General features: G+C 32.2%; 2 protein-coding genes across 3 annotated transcripts; both read right to left on the reverse strand.

Annotated features, from left to right (window-relative positions):
• Positions 1-6,096: 6,096 nt before the first annotated feature.
• Positions 6,097-7,676, reverse strand: LOC11430604 (non-specific lipid-transfer protein 4). Its single transcript, XM_003605301.3, has 2 exons — positions 7,172-7,676; positions 6,097-6,368 (listed from the first exon to the last, which is right to left on the reverse strand). The coding sequence occupies exons 1-2, from the start codon at positions 7,510-7,512 to the stop codon at positions 6,356-6,358; spliced, it is 354 nt and encodes a 117-aa protein (XP_003605349.1). The 5' UTR covers positions 7,513-7,676; the 3' UTR covers positions 6,097-6,355.
• A 5,967-nt stretch (positions 7,677-13,643) lies between these two features.
• LOC11425711 (PH, RCC1 and FYVE domains-containing protein 1) lies at positions 13,644-22,170 on the reverse strand. 2 transcript variants are annotated; one of them, XM_003605303.4, is made up of 6 exons: positions 21,759-22,170; positions 20,312-20,398; positions 17,798-19,807; positions 17,182-17,328; positions 14,841-15,808; positions 13,644-14,017 (listed from the first exon to the last, which is right to left on the reverse strand). In XM_003605303.4, the coding sequence occupies exons 3-6, from the start codon at positions 19,664-19,666 to the stop codon at positions 13,864-13,866; spliced, it is 3,138 nt and encodes a 1,045-aa protein (XP_003605351.2). In that variant the 5' UTR covers positions 19,667-19,807; positions 20,312-20,398; positions 21,759-22,170; the 3' UTR covers positions 13,644-13,863. The 2 variants fall into 2 exon arrangements, with proteins under 2 accessions (XP_003605351.2, XP_024637041.1); XM_024781273.2 differs by having other exon boundaries at positions 21,728-22,170.
• Positions 22,171-25,906: the final 3,736 nt, after the last annotated feature.

Consider the following 25,906-nt stretch of genomic DNA (forward strand, 5'->3'; position numbering starts at 1 on the left):
TTAATAATTTTATGAACTAAATTGACAGTACCCTCCAATTTCAGAGACTGCATTGTTGATTCACTAATTTTCTTTTTCTTGTCAATTCCCCTACCCTTGATTGGAATATTAATGTATGTCATGTGTGTTGAATTTTATTATATGACCACATTTTTTCTTACAATTCTTTTGTTGTTAATTGGACAAGAACAGTGTAACCAAAAAAAATAAAAATTGAACAAGAACAGAAAAGAAATAAAGATACAAGAATGGAAAGGAAAAATATTACTGAACATACATTCTGTCTATATTTCTAAACAAAGACAGCCACTCTTGTTTGATAAACACGATAACTTCCTCTTGTGCAAATTGTGGTAGAAAATTCATACAGAGCTTTGTTATGACTTTAAACGGGTCCCCGCAAGTGGACGGTGGGATTGGTCCCCTCGAATTAATTGATCCTTGAAATATTTTATATATTGTTGACTTAATCTATGATACTTGAAAATATAACGGTAAAAAAGAACATTGTGTGGAGAAAATTAAAAAAGAAGAAAGAATTTATGATGTAGTTAGGACCAAGTATTTGATGAGAATAACCATATTCTAAGAAGTCAAATATATTTTTCCAACATTGGGCAATCATGAAGAAATGTGAATCTAAGGGGCGACCAAGTCAGATCAAGCTCGCCATAATTAAACTTAATCACTTCGGCCTTACAGGCATCGTGTTTGGAGGGTTGTGGACCTTCATAAGAAATATAAACCTAAGAGGCGACCATGCCAAATCATTCTCATCAGAAAAACTTAATCACTTCACCCTTACAAGCCTTGTGCAAGGATTTTGTGCGAAACATATCCAAATATGGATAAGTCTGACGTTCCCATCCTTAAAAGTAATTGATCGGTCGAAGTGTCTCACAATTATGCAATAGCAAGCACAAGTTTTATAAACCTAATATTGATATCAGAACCTATTCATTTTAAAGAAAGAGTGACACTTCTCACTTTACACACCGATTATGCGAGGATGAGATAGACTCGATATAAAAACTCAATATATAGGAAAAGAAAAGAAAGACTTCATATCAGCCGATTTTATCGCACTTTCATACTCAGCACAAGTCCCATACTCCTATGCATTTTAGAAGATTGTTTTCCGGTAGTGAATTGAGTAAATAGTTTGTTGTTTACTTTTCTATTTTCAATATTTGAGTTAATAACTGACCCCTCCCCTTGAAAGTTAGTTGGTTCAATTTAATTTCTAATATAAGTTGTTGAGCTATATTTAATTTTTCAATGTTATATTTGGTTAGTTACATATATTTGTCCTTCACTCCTTTGTTTATTCAAAAAAAAAAAAAAATATATATATACCTGTCCTTTGTGTCAATAACTATCCCTTATCAATTGAGTAAATTGAATTTTAAGTTGGTTGAGGTTGGTTCCTTCACTAGCAAGTTATTAATGCATCAATTTCGTTTTGATGGATGTGTGCAAACATCTTAATCTATTAATTTGTTTTACCAAAACAAATATAACCTTCTATATTGCAAGTCGTTACATGTTTCTCCATCACTATTTAAGATTATGAATAGATATTATATACTTGTATGAAACTGATGTGTTTAAAAATAATTAAGCAATCCTAATAAATAAGCTTGTAAATAGATATTATGTATACATGTATGAAATTGATGTGTTCAAAAATAATTAAGCCCTAATAAACTCAATTCAAATATTAACATGCTTCCCAATTGGGACTTTGAATTGTGAATAGAAACATATGTCAATAATAATTACATTCATACAATTTAGGCAAAAATTTTCATATGGTTCTTTAAGTTATTTTATGTTCGGGAGGGATTGTGGTTTAGGGTGTTGAAGGCTCGTTATGAGATTGAGGGTGGCCATGAGAAGGATAGAGGTAGGGATGGGTCAGCTTCGTGGAGGGAGTTGGTTTGAATTCGTGACGGGGTTGAGATGGAGATGGGGTGTTGGTTTGAGGATAATATTCAAAGGAAGGTTGGAAATGGGGTTGATTCTTTTTTCCGGAAAAATCCTTGGTTAGGGGAAATCCCTTTGAGTGTTAGATTCCCGAGACTGTTTGAGATGTCTGTGAATAGTTGGATGATGGTTGCTGACATGTTTTCTTTAGGTTGGGGAGAGGGAGGGGAGGGGAGGCTTGGATTTGGCGGAGAAGTTTGTTGGCGTAGGATGAGTTGGTAGTGGAATGTAGGTTGTTACTTCACAATGTTGTTTTGAAGGTTGATGTTGTTGATCCCTGGTAGTGGCATCTTGATCCGATTTCTAGTTATTTCGTAAAAGGCGCGTATCATTTTCTGTCTTCCTCGGCTCCATAAATCAATACTCAGGGATCGTGTTACTTTGGCACAAGGAAGTTCTAGTGAAGGTTTCTTTATTAGCTTGGTGACTCTTCCGGAACAGGTTACCTACAAACGATAATCTTTTCAGAAGGGGTATCATTCAGCAGGATTCTCAGTTTTGTGTGGGTAGTTGTGAGGAGTTAGAATTAGCAAATCAATTATTTTTTAAGTTCAATTTTTTTTTTTTAATTCCGTTTGGTATCTTTTCTATAATTGGATTGGCATTTCTACCGTGAAACCCTATAGCATCTGCATCTTGGATCATAACCGGTGATTTTGTCCATTTTCATGTTTGGGTATTGGTTAGAAGTGTTTCATTAGTTTGTTTTGTGTAACACCCTAAAACCTCGACTTTAATTTTATAAATAAGATAATATAAGTAATAGATTAGGTGTTACACATACTCCTCATTATACTGAGTCATAAAACAATCATAATTCAAAAACTCCATATAACATTAATCAAAATTCAGCAGCGGAATTATTCGACCGTTTCAATAAAACAAATTTAATACTCATCTTCAAAATAAAATAAACATAGTTTTCAATACTTTTAAACTTCAAAAACAAAAATCAATGAGAAACCCCCCAACCCTAATGTTAAAGATTAGAGCACGTATTCGACTACATAATTAATGCTAATAAGACCAATAATGGAAGAAGACTCCCGTCGCCACCTTCTAAGCGTTCTACAGTTAGAGCTCCTCGTCCTGATGTAACTGCCTCAGCCATTGGTGCACTAACCACCACCATGCACATAATTGCAACCACAAATGCAACTCTCATACTTGCCATTGTTTCTCTAGGCAAGAATTGAAATAGAAATTACAATGTGCTTTGGAATGTTTTTGATTTGATTGGTGAGTAAAAGTTTCGCAAGGTGTTGGTTTATATAGAAGATAAGAGAGAAGGTATTTGGTATGTGTTTGGTTTCAAATTAAATATTTTGGAATTGGTTGTCTATCTTAAATATTGCAAGTGAAAAGAAAGTGCAAAAAGTCTCAAAGAAAAAAAGTATCCGTGCACCCGATTATTTACATCTGCAGTTAAAAGAAAACAAAAGCAACACCTAATTTTGTCCATTCCAATTTAAAAAAATGTCTGCAAAATACAGTCCTTCAAAATTATGACAAGCTTTTTTTTTTCCTTCCAAACACTCAATATTAATATCGTTAATTTTTTATGTTTGAACATGGGGATCGAAGTATTTAATTAGAGTAATGTTATTTAAACAATCATTTCTTGTGATAACTTGTTGGACAATCAAATTATACAAAGAAATTTAGGTAGTGACACAAAAATAAAAGCAAAAGAGAGAGAGAGAGTATGAGAGAGTTGTCAAAAAATGGTTGTTCAAATATCATTTCTCATTTGATTATAAATTCAATTCTCAACTCTTCTATCTTTTTTTTTTCTTCTAAGCAGGTAGAAAGACACACTATATTCCCGTAATTGACACACATTAAAACTAAGTGAATAGAAAAAGAGAAATGATATCTCCGTGAACATAATACAGTTGGCAGGGACAATGCATTGTTATATGTAGGGGTCGGGGTCTGAACTCCGAACGCTCCACTTATTCACCTTAAAGGTGAATTATAGTCACTAAGCTACTTAACCAACAAAAAAATATTACATTTTTACAACTATTTTTAGACAACTATCTCTCTTTATTATTTTTGTTTTCGTACCAATGCCTACATTTCTTGGTGTATCTTTGATTGTCTTATAAGATGTCACAAAAATAGTTGTTTAAATAACATAACTCATAGAAAAATTGCTCTTTGAAATTGTTAGCATCGATTAAAATAATCTCTGATTATTTTAAATTGTCAAACATATTGTTCCTGTCAAGCAGTGGCGTTGCCAGGACCCTGGGTTAGGGGGTTCAAACTTTCGAACTTTCAATTTTTTTATCATGGGTGTGTATATTGCTGCCATATTGATATGAAAATTGCAAATATATTCATAAACGTCTCTTTTATTAGTCATTTTAATCGTCGAATTAGTTTAGATAGTCAACTTTATTCTAGAATATGTTTTGTTATTGTCCAATTTAATCTATAAAATTACTAAAAACACATATGCACTAAGGATGTGTCAACAATTTCAATACATTTAGAGAGTATGATAAGAGTGTCTAACATACATTCATGACACGAAAACTAAAGAGATACAACCAAATATTTAAATCTGTAAAAAAGAGAAAGTAGAGGTGCAGAAGTGAAACGATCTTTGAGATAAGGGTGCAAACTTAAATTTCCAGGGGATTCAAAGTTGAAATTGAAAAGATTTGTAGGTGTAATTTTAAGAACCCAGGGGGTTCAGCTGCATCCCCTGAGATGCATGTAGCTCCGCCAATGCTGTCAAGGGCGATGTATTTTCTGTATTTTTAAAAAGTAATCCCTCTTTGTCATTGTTAGCTTACCTCAGTTGATTTGGACAATGCATAATATATGCAAGGTTCAGAGTTCAAACCTCGGCCACTACCAAAAAGAAAAAAGTAATCCCTCTTTCCTCTTCCTTTCCTTTCCTTTCCTGCCTTTATGCTCCAAATCCCATCTCCTCTCTGACAACTACTTAGTGCTTACCTCATGTCTTAACTTGCTACTTATCCTTAACCGCCCCCTATCGAGCTGGATTTCTTAGACGTATTTTCTTACCCTTCAGCTCACCCATGCATCTAAGGGTACCATCTCCTTAAATAGTGAGAAGTCTCCATTATTTAGGACGGGGGTATGGAACTATGTATCCTATAATGGTCCACAACCCTCCAAGGACGAGGCTAAGTATTACGTGAAGTGATTTATAAAACTGGCATTCAAGATAGGACTAAGGTGTGGAGCCACATACCTTATAATAGTTCGCAAATACTTGGTTAATTGTTGATTTATGATCAGGAAAAGTTCCAATTGGATGCAAGTAGGTTTACAAAACTAAATACCACTCTGATAGTCCTCTTGAAAGACATAAAACCCGGTTAGATGCAAAGGGTTATACTCAAATGGATTAAGTTTATTACTTTGATACTTTTTTATCGGTTGCAAAAATGATGACAATTAGAACATTATTATTTGTCCTTTGTGCCAATAACTATCCCTTATCAATTGAATAAATTGAATTTTAAGTTGGTTGAGAATTGGTTCCTTATCTAGCAAGTTATTAATGCATCAATTTCATTTATATAGATGTGTGCAAACGTCTTAGTCTATATAATTTGTTTTACTAAAAAAATTATAATATTAAGATTGTGAATAGATATTATATATACATGTATGAAATTGATGTGTTCAAAAATAATTAAGCAATCCTAATAAAATCAATTCAAATATTAACATGCTTGCCAATTGGAACTTAGAATTGTGAATAGAAATATATGTAATAATAATTTCATTCATAAAATTTAGGCAAAATTACTAATATAGTTCTTTAAGTTATTTTATTGTAATAGATTAGTCGTTTAAGTTTTTTTTAACGTGATCTTTTAAGTCAAAACCGTGTACACCATTGTCCTTTTGTACAACTTCCTTTACATAAACATTCACGTGATCATTATTGGATTGACGTCGATTAGTATTTTTATTTAACTTTTTTTTGAAAAATAAAATTTTTAAACCCATATAATATTAATTTTCCTAACTAATAATATTAAAAAAATTGTACTTAAAAAAAAAAATCTAATAATTTGAAATGAGCAACAACAATAAATAAATATAGGGAGAAGAAAGCAATAATACAATTGTTAAAAGTAGCATGGAATAGTCTTATATCAAATGTATTTATTACACATGCAACAACCAAACTGGCAAAAAAAAATCATTTTAATTACTACAAATTATAAGTCTGAAACAAGAGGAAACTCGCAGAGGTGGAGCCCACATTGCCCTTCTTTTATTCTCATTAGTAAATTCACCAGCTATAGTGCTGTTAATACAGAAGAAGAAAGAAGTGCCATGCTATCTTCTTCTTTCTCTCAGTCATTCATACTCTTTAGAACCTGATGCTGCAATACAGAAGAAAACATGCAAATTAAGTTATATAAAAGAACTATAAATATATATGCTCATGAAGGGATACTATGTTTGAAATAAAAAAATTGCCCAAGTCAAATGAAAATTGAGATTATTTTATAATATTTTTTATTAATTTTATGGTATTAATTCCATTTTGATGATTGGCCAAAATTGTATAAGTCACTCATAATTTGTTTCCACTTATTTTATACAATATAAAATCTGTTTTAATAAATAAAATGATACACATATATTATATTAAAAAAAAAATGATACATATTTGACCTCCTCCAATTATCATTTCAATATCTCACTCTCACTTAATTTTCGTCATCATCTTTTAGCTTGGAGGACACTTGTTCAATTTGAGAATATTATTATATGAAATAAATATTATTTTTCTCATTCCATTGTAAATATTGTTTTTTGTTCCACTTCATTTTATTTAGGCATATTTAATAAGTTATTTGGTATTTTTTTTTAAGGTGAGTCATAGACCTCCTACTTAAAACTTCTTCAGGTACTTTAGATCTCACTTAACAGCTAAAGAAATGCATGACAAGAGTTACACACATATATAGGGTTTTGTTTTCCCTAACGATATTCTTTAAAAAATTTCAATTAAAAAATTATTCACTAAAAAAGTCGAACACTTTAATTTTTTAGTATTGAATATGCAAGTTTCAAACTTTCAAGATCATTAACCTGCTACTTTAGATCTTTAAAGAGTATTCTTAAAAAACTCGTTAGCGTTTCTCATATATGTAATTAAGGAGTGAGATATAAAACATACCTATTACAGTTGGTAGAAGTGCTAAACTTATAGGGAATGTTAACACCACATTTGCCAGGGAGAGCAGCAGCTTGGTTGTTATTCAAGCGAGCAATGTTACCAGCAGCCCTTTTCAAGCAGTTGCAAGCAGTCTTGCGGGCGGGGCCGGTGTTGGCGGCACCGTTAAGTTTCTTCACTCCACCACAGCATGCTGCAGATGGACCAGGACCACCTTGAAGATAAGTAATACATGGAGTAAGGAAACCAACTACTTGTCCACATGTGACTGCCTCTGCCATTGGTGCACTAACCACCACCATGCACATAATTGCAGCCACAATTGCAACTCTCAAACTTGCCATTGTTTCTCTAGGGAAGAATTGAAATAGAAATTACAATTTGCTTTTGGTTTGTTTTGTAATGTTTTTGGTTTGCTTTGTGAGTATTAAGTGTTTGTAAGGTGTTGGTTTATATAGAAGATAAGAGAGAAGGTATTTGGTTATGTGTTTGGTTTCAAATTAAATATTTTGGAATTGGTTGTGTATCTTAAATATTGTAAGTGAAAAGAAAGTGCAAAAAGTTTAAGTATTTTTTTAGTTTTTATGTTAAAGATGGGGAACAAATTATGTTAGGGAGGATCCTCTCCAGTGGAAAACTTCGCAATTTTCTACTTGAGTGAATAGAAAAATTGTTCTTTGAAATTGTTAGCATCAATCAAAATAGTTTATGATTATTATAAATTGTCAAACATTTCTCTCAAATTTTAAAAGGTGGGTTAAAATAGTTTCAATTCATCTGTAAAGTTATTATGATATGACACATGATCTCAATATACAACCCTTCTACATTAGTTTCACAATAATATCACTGCACTAGAGATTATTTGCTTATGAAATTTTCGTCAATTAATGATAAATTTATCTGTAAGAAGATCTAAATTTAACCGTCAAATTAATCCGTAATAAACCGACACTCATATAAGATTGATGTAAAATATGACATGTTCACCTAACGTGTTAGGTCATAGTCACTAACAGCGCTATTCAACCGATGAACAATTTTATTTTTTATTTTTGAGAGATGATGAACAATTTTATGACATTTTATACTTTTAAAGATGTATTTGCTAAATTGATATCGGTTTTAATTTTTATCTCAATTATTAGATTGATGACATGGACACGTTTAAAGGCATGTGCTTGAAGTTCGTTGCCTTTGAATAACTCTTGAAACACCAAATCAACACCAATATCTCAATTATTAGATTAGTTTTTTTTTTTTTTTGTGACAATCTCAATTATTATAGATTGAGTTTTACTGTTCAAATTTTAACAGAATATTGATGTTTATAATTTGTCGATTTTGAGTCAAAAAGAAAAAGATTTTTGTCGGTTACAGTTCAATTTCTCTGACCATGCTGAACAGAAAAAGATTTTGTCGTCTTAATTATATAACTCATTATACAAATTTGTTTGTGCCCAAATATAAGATCTTATACTCCCTTCCTTATAAAACAAGATTTAGTTTTATTACGTGCATTATTCACCTAACATATTTTGATTATATTTTTCTACTATCATATAAAAATAAATGATGACGTAAAAGATTTTGGTTGATTTGTTTCGATAAATATTTTTAAAATATTAAAGATATTAAGTTTAAATGGGTAACAATAAGCAATCATAAATTGCTTATTAAAGATATTTAGGATTACATAAATTGGATGAAAGAAGTCTCTCAATATCATTTGATAAACAATCATCATCAAAGAGAAACGGTGTATAGGGGATGGAGGAAACCTTTAAATGATAAAAATTGTTGTTTTTGCATTAATTTTTTTTTTTAAAATCATATAGAAAATACAATGTTATTATCAACAACAGTTAACTATTGTTCGATCTTTTCAACTGTAGTTAACTATCATTTTACATTAAAACAAAAACAAAACAAAAAAAACTCCAACGATGCTTAAGTGTCGTGGAGCATGAAAATTTATTTTTATAAACAGTAACAATGGCACTTCACAAGACTTTCATGAGTCAACACAACATTTTCACTCTAGAGAAACAATTAAACATCCTTGTGTTATGGATTGTTGTGTTATGGATTGTTCTTCTTTGCTGCATAATATTGTTTTGCAGAAAAATAGTGTTGACATGTGGAGATGGCTTATCGATCCTATTAACTGTTACTCTGTTAATGGGACATATCACTTTCTCACGATGGCGGAGCCTTCACGTGACAGGGTTGTGTATGCAGATATTTGGTATAAGCATGTCCCATTAAAGGTTAATGTGTTTGCTTGACGTCTTCTCCGCAACAGACTTCCTACCAAAGATAACCTTATTCAGCGGCGCGTTCTTCCAATTGACGACAATGTTTGTGTCAGAGGTTGTGGTTCTTTGGAGACTGCGGAACATCTTTTCCTAGACTGCGACATCTTTATAAATGTGTGCTCATTTCTCTTGAAGTGGCTACACATATCCTTTGTCGCACCAGCTACAGTTCACAATCATTTTCTTCATTTTGGTCACATGGCAGGGTTGCCGAGATTTTTACATTTATTCTTCTGCATAATTTGGCTAGCATGTGTATGGGTTATTTGGAAGGAGCGGGACAACCGGGTCTTTAATCAAAAGGCACTAGACTCATACGCTATTTCAGACAAGGTTAAGCTCCTCTCTTTCACTTGGATAAAGGCTAACTTGTCTTCTTTTATGTTTGTCTACCATGATTGGTGGCGCCACCCTTTATCATATATGGGTATTTTTGTGTAATCTTCATTTTATCTTCATATCCTTGTCTGGTTTTCACCGTGCTCTTTTTTGAAGCACAAAAGACATGACTTTGTAATTTATTGAAAGTGGTTCTCTTTTGCACACCTTATGCGAGATGAATCACTTTGTTGGTTAATATCATATTTCATTTTAACCTGTTAAAAAAAAAAAAAAAATCCTTGTTACAATTAATCCCTAAAAAGAATCATTGTTACAATTACAATCAAAGAAAAGGTTGTCTAAAAATTTGATATGAACGTTACCTAAAGATGTCCTAGATAGTACTGGCTCTGTCTCATTTTAATAGTCAATTTAGATGTAGAATTTAATTTTCATATCTAGTTCAATCTTGAGTGTCCTGTCCTTCTCAGTATAATAGCCTCAAATTATTTGGGTAGTTGTACTCTATTAATGGACGAGGTATGGTTTGGCGATTGTATAGTAGCCTCAAATTATATAGTAGTTGTACTCTATTAAATTATGTTTGGTACATGGTCTTTCATCTTTCACACATGGCTTAATCCTCTTGAGTGCAGTTGGATCGGACGATAAAGGCAATGCCATTTCAACCTATCTCTTAATTGATGGGCAATGATATTTATACGATCATTTGTTACAGATTTTAAAATAACCTTTTTACTCTTTTTTTATTGTAAAAAAAAATAAAGAGAACAAGAGATGAGCAAGAACAAAATGATAGTATAAGAGAAAAAATTATCTTAAAATAATCATACAAATATACAATTTAAACGTTTGTTTGATTAATATACATTGTAAATGTTAGTGTACAAAATTTTACACGACATCGAATAATGTGTCAACAAATTAGTTATGTTTTCCATATTGCGTTAAATTATTGAAAAGTGCAAAGGATGATGGATTTTTGAATGGTTAACAATTTAGTTATGCTTTAGAAATGCTTAAAGATGAACAAAATCGAGTCCTACTGATAACCTTAAAAGATTCGAAGGAAGATTTGGTAGAGTGAGTTCTATACAACTATATTGATAAGAAACCATTTAATATTTAGGTTAAGATTGACGTTGGGTTTTCTAGTATATTTGCATTCATGCTTGATGTTTAGATTTTGCTATATGCTTTATCTTTAATACTTTTGTTATTTGGCATTTGGTATTTTGCTTTTGGTTGGGAATTTTGTATTGATATTTATGCAACTTTACTTTATATTTATTTTCATTTGGTAATGTCATTGTTTACCATCTTTATATTCTAATATTGAATTATTTCCAAAGTCTTTCAATTTAATTTATGATAATGTTTTACATAATAATTTATAAATTTTCATTTGGTAAAAAAAAAAAAAAAATCAGGTCTTTATAAAATTTAATTTTTTATAAAAAAAAATGTCTTTTATTTTATATATGATAATTGTAATAAAATTTCAAAGCTCTTTTAAAAGTATTTTGCCAAACAAATTTTAACTTAAAAGTACTAATTAAGTTGAAAAAAACAACAAATACCAAACAACTTTAACTTCAACTTCAAAGTTTTAATTTTCAACTTTATTCTAAAAGTGATTTTTAGACCTAAAAAAAGTAGGGCCAAACACATCCCTATGTATGAGATATAAGAAGTCATGTATTTTAACTCATTAAATAACGTAGTAACATATTATTAAATTGTATGTTTTGAACTTTATAGTGTATTATTTCCTCCGATTATTATTATAAAAAAAATCATTTTTTAAATTCATTTAATAAATGATATATCTAGTTTTTATAATAGACCAGGTATATTATTTTTTCAATGAATTAAAAACAATTTTCTTTTGACAAAAAAAAAAAATCTATAATAGTGACTAGATGAAGTATAAATTAAACTTTTTAGCATTAAACTTTAGGGAAAAAGTTTTTCATAAGAGAGAGCCCAAAACAATACTATTTAGACACACTCACATAAACAAAATTTAAATAAAAATTATTTAGTGCCACCAATAGACATTTTTTATTTTTTTTTAGTCGTGTGTTCAAATTTTTTATTTGGATTTAAGCTCAAGTAAGTATTACTCTACACGACAAAACCTTTTAATGATTCACGGATTTTATTATCTTTCAGATCTCTTGTTGCTAAGAAAATAAATAGATTATTCTTTCAGATCTCTGGTTGCTAAGAAAATAGATCATCATGATAATCTTATGTTATTTATAAAATTTAGAGTAAATTACACTCCCCTCCCCTCAAAGATGTTTGAATTACACTCTCCTCCCTTTTTAAGTTAAAATATACACTTCCCTCCCCTCTTATTCAAAACATATTAGAAAAAATTTCACTCCCCTCTCCTAAGAGAAGCTTGAATTACATCCCCCTCCCCTCTTATGTTAAAATCTACACTTTACTCCCTCAATATTCTTTTTTATTATTTCTAATAATCTAGCAAAAAATAATAATTTATCACACTTAAAAAAAATAGTATTGCGGGTCTATTTTAATATAATAAAAAATTGAATACATATTTTTTCCTATTTTTTATTCACAATTTCATTAACATGTAGTTTTAAACCCTATTATAAAATATGAAACAACCCAAAACAAAATTAAAATATGTGAAAAATTACTAAAATCATCAAAGCATGATTATTTAAAAGTTAATTTTATACTCTAATTTATAAAATCAATAGCAATATATTTAAATTTAATTATCATTGACATTTAAACTTAAGAGGGGAGGGGAGTGTAATTCAAGCATCTTTGAGGGGAGGGGAGTGTAATTTACTCTAAAATTTAATCAAAGATTATTATAGTTGAAAATTGAACTTAGGATTTCTCAAACAGTTTGACCTTATTTAAACCTCGTAAAACACTACATTGCTGCTCTATTGCAATTATGGTAGCAAATTCTACTAATTTTGTTTTTCGTTTTATTATATGTTGGTTAAGGTTATCTTTATGCATTAAAAAAATTATTAATCAAATTTATTTATTTATATGGCAAAATAATATCTATTAACTACAATGTTTTTTATAGAAAACTTTTAGTAAATTATTATAATAGTTTTAAGAGTTTGAAACTTGGATCTTTTTAAAACTTCTTCGATGTCCTTTCAATTCATTCATCAATCAAGCTACCTAACAATTTTAAAAGTTACATAACTCATGCACCCTTGAAGTAGGAGGTATGGAATTGAACCATGGAAATTAACATAACACTGACTCACCAATCAATATTAGCTTATAAAAATGGTAAATAGAATAAAAAAAAGCCTCAACCATATTTCTTTATTCAAAGACATTTTGAAAACAAAATGCAACAAATTTTAACTTCAAGTAATGACAGAATATAAAATCTCAAAACATCCCGAATATGTCGCCCACAAGGCAACATCACTGTCTGGGTTTGCGATCAAGCTGCAGGGGAAAAAACCCGCAAGCCCAAACCTGTGGAAAAGGGCCCAAGCTCGGGGCTGTTACCACATAATATTGACCATTATTTTTCCCATTCTATGAGCTTCTCGCGCACCCTATTCAGATTCTAAAATCCAAAATTTGGAGGTTTTATGGGATTTTTATGCAGTTTGGATTTTAGAATCCGAACTGCATAAATCCGAACTGAATAGGACATGAGAGAAGCTTATAGGATGGGAAAAGAAACATTCCATAATATTTAAGTTAAGGTTACCAACACATTTGATATTATACACGCACACAAGTATCACACCATATGTAGTATTCTTTGATAGACAAAAAAAAAATCAAAGTAATGCTAATTTTCCTTCATATAAATCAACTCCTTCTACGACTACAATTCCTATCCTCATTGATACATTGGTTATATGCATATTGTGTTGTAAAATATCTACACGTTCTCAATTAAACTTCCTAAATTAAAGCTACCTTTCTATCCACACTACATTGATGATCCTTCTATGTGAAATCATTTCATCAAACTTTGGTGATGCTCATAGGAAAATTTTAAGTTTAGGAAGGCAATGACTCAATATTTTCTTTAACATTTGGTGTAATGTTACATGATCCATTATTATTTTGATGTACTGGACAGTATTTCCTAAGAACCCTACCTTTGTTTTGCCTCCACCATTCTTCTGCTTGAGTGTCAGTGAACCTTCTCTTACTGCATTCAAACGATGAATAAATATAATATTTAGAGAGAAATAGAAATAAGAAAGGTAAAAAAGACCGAATAAAAGTCAATTAAAAAGTATCTAGAGAACACAACTATAGGACCAGCTACATGAATCATGCCATTATAGTGTATCCAAAGTCACAAAAAATGTTATAACTGAATCTCTGAAGTTGAAAAACCCGATTCCTATTTAAAATTTTAGGGACCTAGCGACAAAGTATTTATTTCGTAAAAAAAAAAACAAGTGATTCAAAATTTTAGAGAACCAGTTACAAAATATTGACTAGTTCAAGAACCTAATAACAAACATTTTTAGTTGAAGAACATATTTAAAAGACTTGCATACACTTTTGGCCCCTTATTTTTCAAATTTACTAATTTGGTCCCCTATTTTATTCTATTTTTACCAATCTTGTCCCACAAATATTATTTTTGGAGAATTTGATCCCTGCACCATTATAATTACACTTTTGATCCTTCAATATTGCAGTCTTTTTGGATCTTTTGGTCTCCAATTGTGGGGAGCCAAAAGTTCTAAAATGCAAGAAATTAGAAATCAAAAGTTCAATTAAAACAGTGTAGAGACAAAACTGTTAAAAATAATACATTTGAAAATTAAATTCATGAAAAATAAATAGGGGAGCTAAAGTTGTGAATTTGAGTAATTAGAAACGCTAAAACTGTATTTAAGATTATTTAAAAATTGTCAAATATTTCAAGAAAGGACAGAGTAATTAATATAATATCCCTTGACTGAGATACATGCGCATATACCAACAATCATAAACAGAAATGGAGAAATATAACTCACCTGAATTTAACTCTTTTAAATATTTTGATTCCATCAGCCCGTAGCGTGAGCAACGCATAAACACCAGATTGAAATTTTTCAAAGAATTGTGTTTCTGGCGGTCTCTCATGTCTTGAACTGTCCAGCGATGTTGAACTATTTTCGGAGTTTTGGGGTGACACCTCTTCTCCAACACTAAATTCACACGATCCATTACTTTCTTGACGAATATTTTTTTCAGACTCAGATTGATCAACTCTTGCAGTCTCATCAATTTTTTCAGGTATGTGCTCTTGAGGTTTAGAAATCTCACTATCTGAGATAGTTGTATCGGTTGAATTACGTTGCTCAGACTCCAGTGATGTTGAACTATTTTCGGAGTTTTGGGGTGGCACCTCTTCTCCAACACTAAATTTACACGATCCATTAGTTTCTTGACGAACATTTTGTTCAGACTCAGATTGATCAACTTTTGCAGTCTCATCAATTTTTTCATGCATGTGCTCTTGCGGTTTAGAAGTCTCACTATCTGAGATAGTTGTATCAGTTGAATTACGTTGCTCAGACTCCAACGTTGGTTTATTAATTTCTTCAACAAAATTTCCTTCATTTTGACAATGGTCAACTCCTACAACATTAGCATTGCTTTCTATTCTACGATCTTCTAGTTCAAAATTGCCACTATTTGAGGTAGATATATCAATTGCATGTTGCAAAACCTCTAACTTTGATTGACCTAGACAAGAATCAGCTCCTACAATGACAGCATGTTCTGCTGGTCCGATATTTTCTAATTTAGACGAGTCATTATCTGCGGCAGATTTGTCAACTCGAGTTTGGATAGTACTCAACATATTATCTGCTGGTCCGATATTTTCTAATTCAGATTCCGAAAATTCTTTTAGAAAATCTTCAACTCGAGTTTGGATAGTACTCAACATATTACTTTCCGGAATATCTGCCGGTAGCTTCTCAGTCATTTCCTTCAACTGAATAAAATAAAAGATAAGTCTAGCTATTTAAGACAAGGAACAAAAAATCCTTATTCATTATATTTTTTTTCTTTATGAAATCCATCTTCTTTTATTTTTTTCCCATTCAGTTTATCATTAAGTTTATGTCACTCATTAAAATATAAGGAAAAATTGCACCGTCCTTCCTAAGGTCTCTTCCATAAGGTCTTTTTAAATTGCACTCACACCCCTCTAATTTTTTTAAAGGAAAATTAATATCTGTTACATATTTCTCTAACCGACACATATTCCTTTCTACTTAAAGGAGTTCGATCTGGACTGCGACATAAAAGTTTTTGATGGTGCCCGCAATATTAAAGATCAAGACCCAACTACAACCATTATCGCAACCGATATTTAAAACCACGCACGTTAGAGCTTTGTTAAACGGGGAAGCAATCATTCTTAGTTGCCCCATAATTTCTAATTGATACATAAATCTTTCACTCGATAACTCTATATATAATCTTTCAACAGGATTCCAACACTATTTCTGACATAAGAACTAATGCATCAATCTGTCAAACTCAGAAATTAGGTCAAGCAATTTAGGCCTACAGTCCAGTGGTTGATCAAATCATAACTGCCATGTTCTCTCACAATAATTACTCTCACCTGAATATCCATCCAACTTTAGCTTCCCCATAATTGCTCATAAGCTCATTTATTCATAAACTCTCTCATACAGCTGGTGGATTCAATTGGCTGTACAAATATAACACTTCGTTCAGTTATTTCATGTCTCTAAATTTTCCTAAACAAAATGAAGACCAGCGAGGTTTGTGTTTTTCCAAAATTAGAGGGGGTGTGAGTGTTATTTAAAGACCTCGGGAAAGGACAATGCAGTGTACCCTTAATAGTAAGTTGAGGAGAAATTATTTAAACTACAAGGTGTTGACTCAATATTTTTGTCACCAAAAATAAGACTCAATATTTTTAACAATATTGTTATCTTGTTCTAAAGCATTTTCGCAAAATATGCAAACAAAGCTTGAACGAGTTCATTGAGACATTGTGGCTAAGACAAAACTCCTATCTAGTTAGTCGAAATCTCTTTGATACCAGTCAATACTGTACTAGAAATTTAATCTTGTGCCTCAAGTGCAAGGTGCAGGCTACCTATCTATCTTCTATCTTTTATACATTCTAAGAAAAGTGTTCCCCTAATGACACATGGTAGAATTTCTCACATCTGTTTCCCATAATTGCATGCTCTTGCACGAGATCTTTACTACTGGTGATTTATATATTCGAGTCAACCCACATATCTTACGACATGATTTCAGATTCCATTTACATTAATTTCTTACAATTAATTCAATAATTTGAGCAATGTCTATTTAAGATACCTGATGTTTTGTAGATTCAATAAACTCTTTTGCTTCTGTATGACTAGAAGATTCCACTGCAACCATGGCAATGGCTTCAGTAGCTTTTTTCTGAAGTTTCTGAATTTCCACATCTCTCATTTCACTTTTCTGCTCCAAACTTCGAATCTAAACAAACAAATATGTATTAACTTGTTAATGCGGACACTAGGTTTAACCAACGTTAAAAACTAAAGAAATGTTCGAACATCTATTTGGTGCATCTAAATTCAACATCTTTTTTAAATGGTTAATGCAGTTCTTATATGTTGTTAATAAGGGATTAGACTTGGTTAATAGATACATCAAGTGTTACCTTGATTAACTTTGATTTTCAAGTGTTCAAATCTACATGTAGTTGGAACAAACAACTGAAACTATGGTTAATAAGGTTCAAATATATGGTTAATTAAATTCAATTGATGGTTAATGTGTTATTCAATATTGATCCATCCATAAACCATTCATTCATTCATTCATTGAACTGCTTTAACCATCTAAAATGTTGTCGAATTCAGGTGTCCGAGATTCATGTTCAAAGAACATTTCTTGAATGACATAGGGTGTCATTGCTATTTTACAACGGCAATAAACTTACTTGGCTCTGCAAATCCGAGACTCGTTGGTTCAGAACATCATTAGTCCTTCTCAAACTATTGACAATACCACCAGAAAATCTTGGATTGATAAGGGGTGGAGAAGGGCTTGATCTGTTTGGTGATGTGGAACTTTGTGATGAACTAGGGGGTGTAGAAGGCTTTGCAACACTAGGAATAGAACTCAGTGAACTTGGAAATGTGATATCTTTCAATTGCAAAAGAGACGGAACTAAAGAAGCTCTTACAAAAGAAGTACAATCATGTTCAGTTCCAGGCTTATGATTCCTAATTTCAAGGTATTTCACTGGTTCAGTAGTAGAAGAAAAGAGAGTTCTTTTAGACCTTATAATACCTTGGTCTAATCTTTCATAAGCAGTTGTGGAACAATGTGAAGGAACAGCTTTTCCATTAAACTTGGAAGGATCATTGGTGTCAACAACTTTAAGCTTAGTATAACAGGTATCACACACACGATGAGGTTTATCTAATGTTGGAGCCATTGCAGCTTTGATTGCCTTTTTAGAACTACAATTATGACAGAAAACCAATCCACAGTTATTACAATTGTGCCGTATTCTTGTTAAACCAAATGGTTGTCTACAACCAAAGCAAACAGACTGGTCGGTTCCACTGACGTATTTTTGGTTACATACACAAGATGTGAAGTTTGAACCACATGAGATATTTTTCAAATGCCTATCTTTCAAGGCTAGCACAAGTGTAGGAGATTTTCTATCGTCTGTGTCACCATGTCCTAGTCTTCCATTAGAACCTTTTCCCCATGTATATAATTCGCTTCTTGATGTCACAGCGGCAACATGATGTGCTCCACATGATATTTCCTCAATAAATTCCCCAAGCAACTTATCTTGAACTAAAGTAGGTACTTTTCCAGCAGCATTTGGATTTCCTAATTGACCATTTTCCGTGCTTCCCATTGTAAATACATGACCAGATGTAGTGAGAGCAACAGTCATAGTGTGTCCACATGCTATCTGCTGGAAATTATATTCAATAAGGGGTGAAACACGCGTTGGTTTCAGGTACATATCTTTGTTTCCATGGCCTAAACGAAATTTGTCACCGTCACCCCATGTGAAAAGCTTCCATGATGAAGCATTTGAACCAGATTGAAAAGCAACCTCGATAATAGCTGCAGTGTGCCATACTCCGCAAGCAACCTTAACTGTCTTGAGTCCACTTAATAACTGTACTTCCTTCGGATACATTACACTCTCTTGATCACCATGGCCCAAAACACCAAATGTTCCATCACCAAATGTAAACAATTTTCCATTTGACGTTGCCAATGCTGAATGCCATGATCCACATGCAACAGATACGACACGAAGTCCATCTAAAAAGCCGTTGACACTCTTTGGTATCCAGTGACTAATCTCATTACCATGTCCAAGAAGTCCAACATTATGTGTACCATCACCCCATGTAAAAAAATTATCGCATTTAGACACGGCACTTGTATGAAATTCTCCGCATGCAACAATATCCAAAGTAACAACATCAGGAAACTCAACTAGATGAGGCTTACCAAAATCTTTATCAATTCCATGACCAAGTCTTCCCCCAGATTCTTCACCCCAAGTAAAAACCTTTCCTTCTCTGCTTACTATAGCAAGATGATGTGTACCGGACACAATGTCACGAACATCAAGAACAACAGTTGACTCTAACAGCCTAGGGGTCAACACATCTGTCTTTGAAGGAAATCCATCTGCAAAAACCTCTCCCCATATGTAAACATCACCTTTTGACTCAATATCATCTGCTTCAGATCCTCCACTTGAATTGCTAGGTGTACTAGATGCGCTAAAACGGATAACGTCTACAGCACTTGCTCTTGGTTGCATATTTGCAAGTTCCAACCTCGCATCTGAGTCTGCCTACCAGGAACAATGCCCAAAGTTAACTGTAGTTCTTCATCTAAAGGATGACCATTCTGAATAAGGACAAATATAGATGTGTAAACAAGTATCTGTGATGCACAGTCCCTGATTATACAAAACATTAACTAATTAGAAAGTTCGCATTTCATAGCATGGATTCATACAAATGCAAAATTTTAACAAACTGAGTAAAAGTAATCACCAGTTACGTATTCACTCATTCAATTGAAATAATTTCAAAAACATTCCTGGAGTTATTAGGATCAAGATTTTTACATATTTGACCCTAAACACCACACAAACTTAATTGAAATTTGACATAAACTATATACTTGGAAACCAACATTTAAGTGCAAAGAGAGAAAAATGAAAAGTCAAGTGTTATACAGCATTTACGATTTAAAATTCTCTTTTCAATACTATGTTATGTGGGATTTAACCAAATAATAGCGTTAAAGAGAGAAAGTCCATGAATATATTGACATTTCTCACTCTCTACTTCTATTCATAAATGGAAAATACAACAAATGCATTTGTCAATTAATTTTCTTTCTTCAAACCAAATTCAATATTTATAAATACATTATGGAAGTCAATTTGTTTTCTTACCCAATCAAGCAACCATACCCTGTTATTATAAACAAGTGAAAATGAAAGATAATCTGTTTCTGGTAGCAAATTTCATCTGAAGAAAACCTGCAAAGTTGTTACAACAAGCATAAGATGTCTTTAAGAGTTTGTTAATATGACCATATATATATAGCCAGAATCCTAAGACCGAAAATCAAATTATTAGGATTAGTTTCTTTTGTATGAGAAAGTTGAACTGTCTCATCCTAGTAAAGACATTAAACCTATAATTGTGCATACAGAGATATCATATACTCGACATTTAGTTTAAAATTGCGGTCTTCAACCGCAATTGCAGCCACAGTATAATGGTTCTGAGGTCTACGTAATGACATCAAAACCACAATTTTGGCTGCATCCGCCACATTTGCCTGTATTTTACCGCAATATAAAGGTTTGCAGCGTAACCACAACCGCAGTTTAAAACCATCTTTGTGCATATATCTACTCTAGAGGAGGAACTAATAATATCTAATGTTGTAACGTGAATTTAATGTTTTGGTGAAATCTCGCAGTGATAGTCTTCTGAATTTGCAAAATTTTGGCTTTCCTTTCCCCCATTTATTAAATAACAGAATGCCTTTCTTTAAACAATGTGTGTCTACAAACAACAAGAGCAACCAAGTCTTATCCCATTAGATAGAATCAGCTCCATGGATCAAATGACACTATAGTGTTTTATCATAAATCATATCTTTATAGATTCACCCTATGAAGCACTAACACTGACATGTCAACACCGGTAGTAATTTAAGAAAATGGCATAATTGAATGTAATCACATTTTCCGGTGTCTTGTCGGACAAAGACATGCGTGGACACCGGACATGCCATTGATTAGAAGTGTCGGTGCTATAGAGGATCATTCACTTGTGATATTTTCGAAAAAGATCAAAATATTATTAACAAAGTACACAGAGGGGTAATCTAAAAATCTATACACAAAAAGAGCTCTAAGAACCGCCATATACAAACTAAGCCATCAGTTTAATACTCTCAGATTACTACATCAATCATAAAGAAAACAAGGATATAGATTTGTCTCAGATTACCAACAAATATACGCACATCCTTATTAATTACAACCTCTGTTGCATCAACACTTCTAACTGAAGGCGTGTCCGACACTATACTGACACTTGTGATTACATTGAATTATGTCATTTTTTCAAGATTTTTATCCGTGACGGTGTCAGTGTCGTGTCCCGTGTCTGTGCTTTGTAGATTACAACATGATAAAACCCTAATCTGGCATTTTAAACTACAATCATTAAAATACCAAAAATTCCAGAAAAAAATACATAATAATCTCATTTTATTGCTATATCAATTAAATCTGTTACAATCAATCTAAGTGATTTTCACACACATAATAGACATGTATAACTATAAGTACCAGTAATTAAGAAACCTTTGATGAAACTAACTTGTTCAATCTCATGATTCCCATAACTAGCTGGATTTTCCATTCCATCTCAAAAAATGGTATGGAATTTTCCCAATACCAAAATCAACGAACAACAATGGCATCAATCATAAAGATCCTTGATCTTTTTATAATCACTTTGCAATCTCACAACAAAGTTATTAAACCTTCAATAATAATCTTGATAAAATTAAGCTTCAAAGTTCATAGAAATCGAATTGGTGGCATGGATCTGAAAATTTTTGGTTCACATGCATGAGATTATGGAATTAGTTTTGTGAAAAAGGGGATTAGGGTTGATCGGAGAAAGTATGAAAAATTGCAGATGAATGATGAATGAGGAAAGGATGCGAAATGAGAGGAAGGAAACTACGTGTTGTGATTTCAAGCAATATAAGGGAAGTTAAGATTTCGCGCGCCATATTTTTTTTTTTTTTTTTTTTTACTTTAACCCTTTGACTTCTCAGGGGAATGAATCTGATATCCTAGAGTTCGGCCGAAAAAAAAAATAAAGTCAGACAAGAATAGTTTAATTTAAAAATCAAATTCGGATTCTCTTGAACAAGTTGTTTTTTGGAAAAGTTCATTAACCTTTTGAATTCAATTATTTGGTTTAGCGTGTGATTCTTACCTTACTTGATTTCATGTGGTTCTTACATCACATGGTTTCTACCAATAGAGGTTGTATTTAGTATAAGAGGTTGGACTACCAAACGTGGTGTAACACTCAAGGCTGACGAGGGTGGGGAGTGGTCGCGGATGCACAAGGCATGAGCTTTTGAGAGCTTTTAGACGAACCGAATCACATCGGAATGAGAAAGATCATGAGGCATTGCAGGTATGGGACTGCATTGTTGAATGAAGGCTTATAAAAACCTTTGATGAAACCTATAACTACCCGTAATTAAGAAACCTTTGATACGTTAATATTATAGAGTTCGGCCGAAAATAAATAAACTTTGACAATAATTATTTAACCAATTAAACAAGTGATTTTCTTTCGTGAATTCATTAATCATTTTAGTTCAATTACATGAATTGTGGTCATTGGATGGTTGATGACCTGTTTTGCAATTGCATTCCTTATATGCACATCATCAATATCTTAACTCAACACAAGGATTTTTTTTTATTAATCGAAATCGACAATTTCATCATTTAGCCACTATTATCCTTCCTAATTATCAAACCTTGTGATAACAAGCATCTTCAATTATAACACTAGTGGAGACTTCTTTATTTGGGAGGCTGTTGTATATGGTATGTAGTGTTACCTTTTTTCTCCAAACGATATTAAATTCAAAGTCACTTGCTAGCATCTTTGGCGATTAAGAAATAATTTTCTCTTTAACAATCAAACTTAGTCTTCTTAGAAAGTTTCAATCAAATTCAGTCCTCAAATGATGTTATTGTGGCTGTCTTTTAGTCGAAAAAGAAGTTGTTGAACCGCGGTTAGTGAGATGGCATCCTCCTTCCATGATATTGTTAAGATAAATTTTGATGGGAGCTCCTATGCTAATTGATAAGTACCAGATTTTTGGTTATTTTACATATTTATTCACGATACGCATTAACTTGTTTTACAAGTAATATCAAGAAAACCAAGAAATCATACATATATACTTATGCTTATAATACCAGTTAAGTTCATTTTACCTATTTTCCTTCAATTTTTGTAGGTTTTTGAGCTTAAAGACCAAGACTGGTAAAGAGCAATAATTCTGAGTCAGCGCGCATTTGCTAAGCGAGCCAGGAGCGTATCAAGAAAAAACAAACTAAATTTCAAAGTTGCAAGACAAGAAGATTCGCCAGGCAAGCAAGAGCGAGAGCTTAAAATGAGGAATTCTAGAGAGTTTTTGGGAATTTTCAATAACAGATTTGTTAGGTGAGAAACAATTCGCCTAGCGAACCAAGGCAGTTTTAGTGACCTGTTTGATAAGATGTAATTTCCCTTCATCTAAAGAAATCTTATGTTCGCTAGGTGATCCAAATTCGCTTAGCAAAAATCCGCTTACCAGAATTCTTTTGAAGGGATCATTTCATACCTTTGCCCCAAGATTTGTTGCAGATATTAGAAGCTCATAAATATAGGCATGGAGAGAGAGTGATCTAAAGGAGAAGGCTACATCAAAGGAGATCGAGAAATCAGCTTCGATGTCACATCTCTTTTTTTCTTGTTTCTTATTGTAAGGTTATGTTTAACCATTGTTGGGATTAGGTGTAGTAGTTATGAATCTTATACTTGATATGGCTGGTTATATATAAATTAGGCTTATTAGATCGTTTGGTCCCTTATTTAATTTCATGTTTTCATTTTGGTACCACAATTAATAAAAATTGCATTTTAGTCCCTCATATTTTCCTCCGTTTGTCAAATAAATCCCTTCCGTCAAATAAATCTCTTTTCCGTTAGTAGCCCACGTGGCAAGTATAAAAAAGCATTTTTTTTTAGAAACCTAGCATTATGGTTCCTCATCTTCAACCTGCCTCTTCCCTCTCTGCAAAATCCCATCTTCTCTTCTAATTAATCAAACCCTATTAAACCATAAACCCAAAATCACAAATCAAAATCATACAGTAGAAAAAATCAATTTTTTTTTCACCACCGCCACTTCTCTCTTCCACCACCACCACTTCTCTCCCTCCCTCCATTGCTTCACTATTCATCTGTTCACTATTTTTTGCTTCTTCCTTCTTGTTTCTTTTTCACTTCTAATTTTCGGTTTGAGACTCCCTCTTTTGGTTCACTTCTTAAAACCTACAAATCATTAACTATTAACTCTCATTGTTTTCATTTTCTGGGCTTAAGAAATTTGGGGGAAATTGAAATTGGGAAAAAAAAAAGGTTAGGGATTTGGAGGGTTTGATTTTAGGATGCATTGATGAAGAAATTGAATTTTGGTGTTGATTTTAGGGTTGATTTTCATATCTGAGTTGGATTCTGAAAGTGGAATCTGTTGAAGGGTAACAACAACTGTAAAAAAAATCATCATGAATGAAGGTGCAGCTGCTTCTTTCTGTGCTTTAAATGCTATACACAAACTAGAATTGGAAGGGAAAAAAGTAGCAACAATTTTCATCACTTCACAATCCATTTCAATTAATGAAGTTTTTCTTTTCAATTTTATGGCAATTGTTTATGGAAAGGAAAAATTATATAGAGATTGATGGAACTTAACAGAGATTGAAGGCAATTGTTTATGGAAAGAAGAAGAAGAAAATTATACATAGAAAATTTGATTTTTTTATTCCTCCAGCGATGTGAATTGGAGAGAAATGAAAAATTTGGGAGAAGAATTGCAAGAAAGAAATAGAAGGATGAAGTGTCGTGTGTGTGTGTGTTTTTTTTTTTTTGTTTTAATTTTTTATTTTATTTTTCTGGGTTTAAATGAGTATGAAGATGGATGAAGGTGATGAAGATGAAGAAGAAATAGAAGGAATAAGATGAAGAAAATGAAAGAAAAATCATGTGTTTGTGGTCTATTATAAGATTAAATGGTCTTGCATGATCCAAGGGCCTATTTTGTTTCAAAATGATCTAAAGGCTAAAATTAAATAAATTAATAAGGTGTACGGTGGACCATCTATAATGTTGGTCCACCATAGACATTTGGGGGTTAAAGTTAACTGTCATGGATTTATTTGGCAAACGGAGGAAAATGTGAGGGACTAAAACGCCATTTTTATTAATTGTGGGACCAAAATGAAAACATGAAATTAAATAATGGACCAAACGATCTAATAAGCCTATAAATAACATTTCATTATATCAATATTTTTATTCCCTTTCTTAATGTTTTTTCCAACATGCAATCCGAAAATGATATCTTGACTTGGAAAGTGCTAGAAATATACTTTCTCCGTAAGGGACATGGGTAGAAGCATTTGTGGATTTCAGTTGTGATACATCGGGTTATGTTTACAATCACGTATATTGTCTAACCTTTATGACATTGTATTTGTCAACTGAGCTAGGCATAGGAAGTTAATAAAAATAACGGATATCGTGTCCTTTGTCAGACATGAAAACATACAATAAGGGACAGTTGAAGGAATAATTGAAATAGGAGGAGTATATAATTGATCTAGGAAGGTCATTAGACGATTAGTTATCAAACTTAATCCCGACAATAATATCTCTCTATTCTA

This window comes from Medicago truncatula, chromosome 4 (genome assembly GCF_003473485.1).
Source record: "Medicago truncatula cultivar Jemalong A17 chromosome 4, MtrunA17r5.0-ANR, whole genome shotgun sequence".
In the NCBI taxonomy this organism is placed as follows: domain Eukaryota; kingdom Viridiplantae; phylum Streptophyta; class Magnoliopsida; order Fabales; family Fabaceae; genus Medicago; species Medicago truncatula.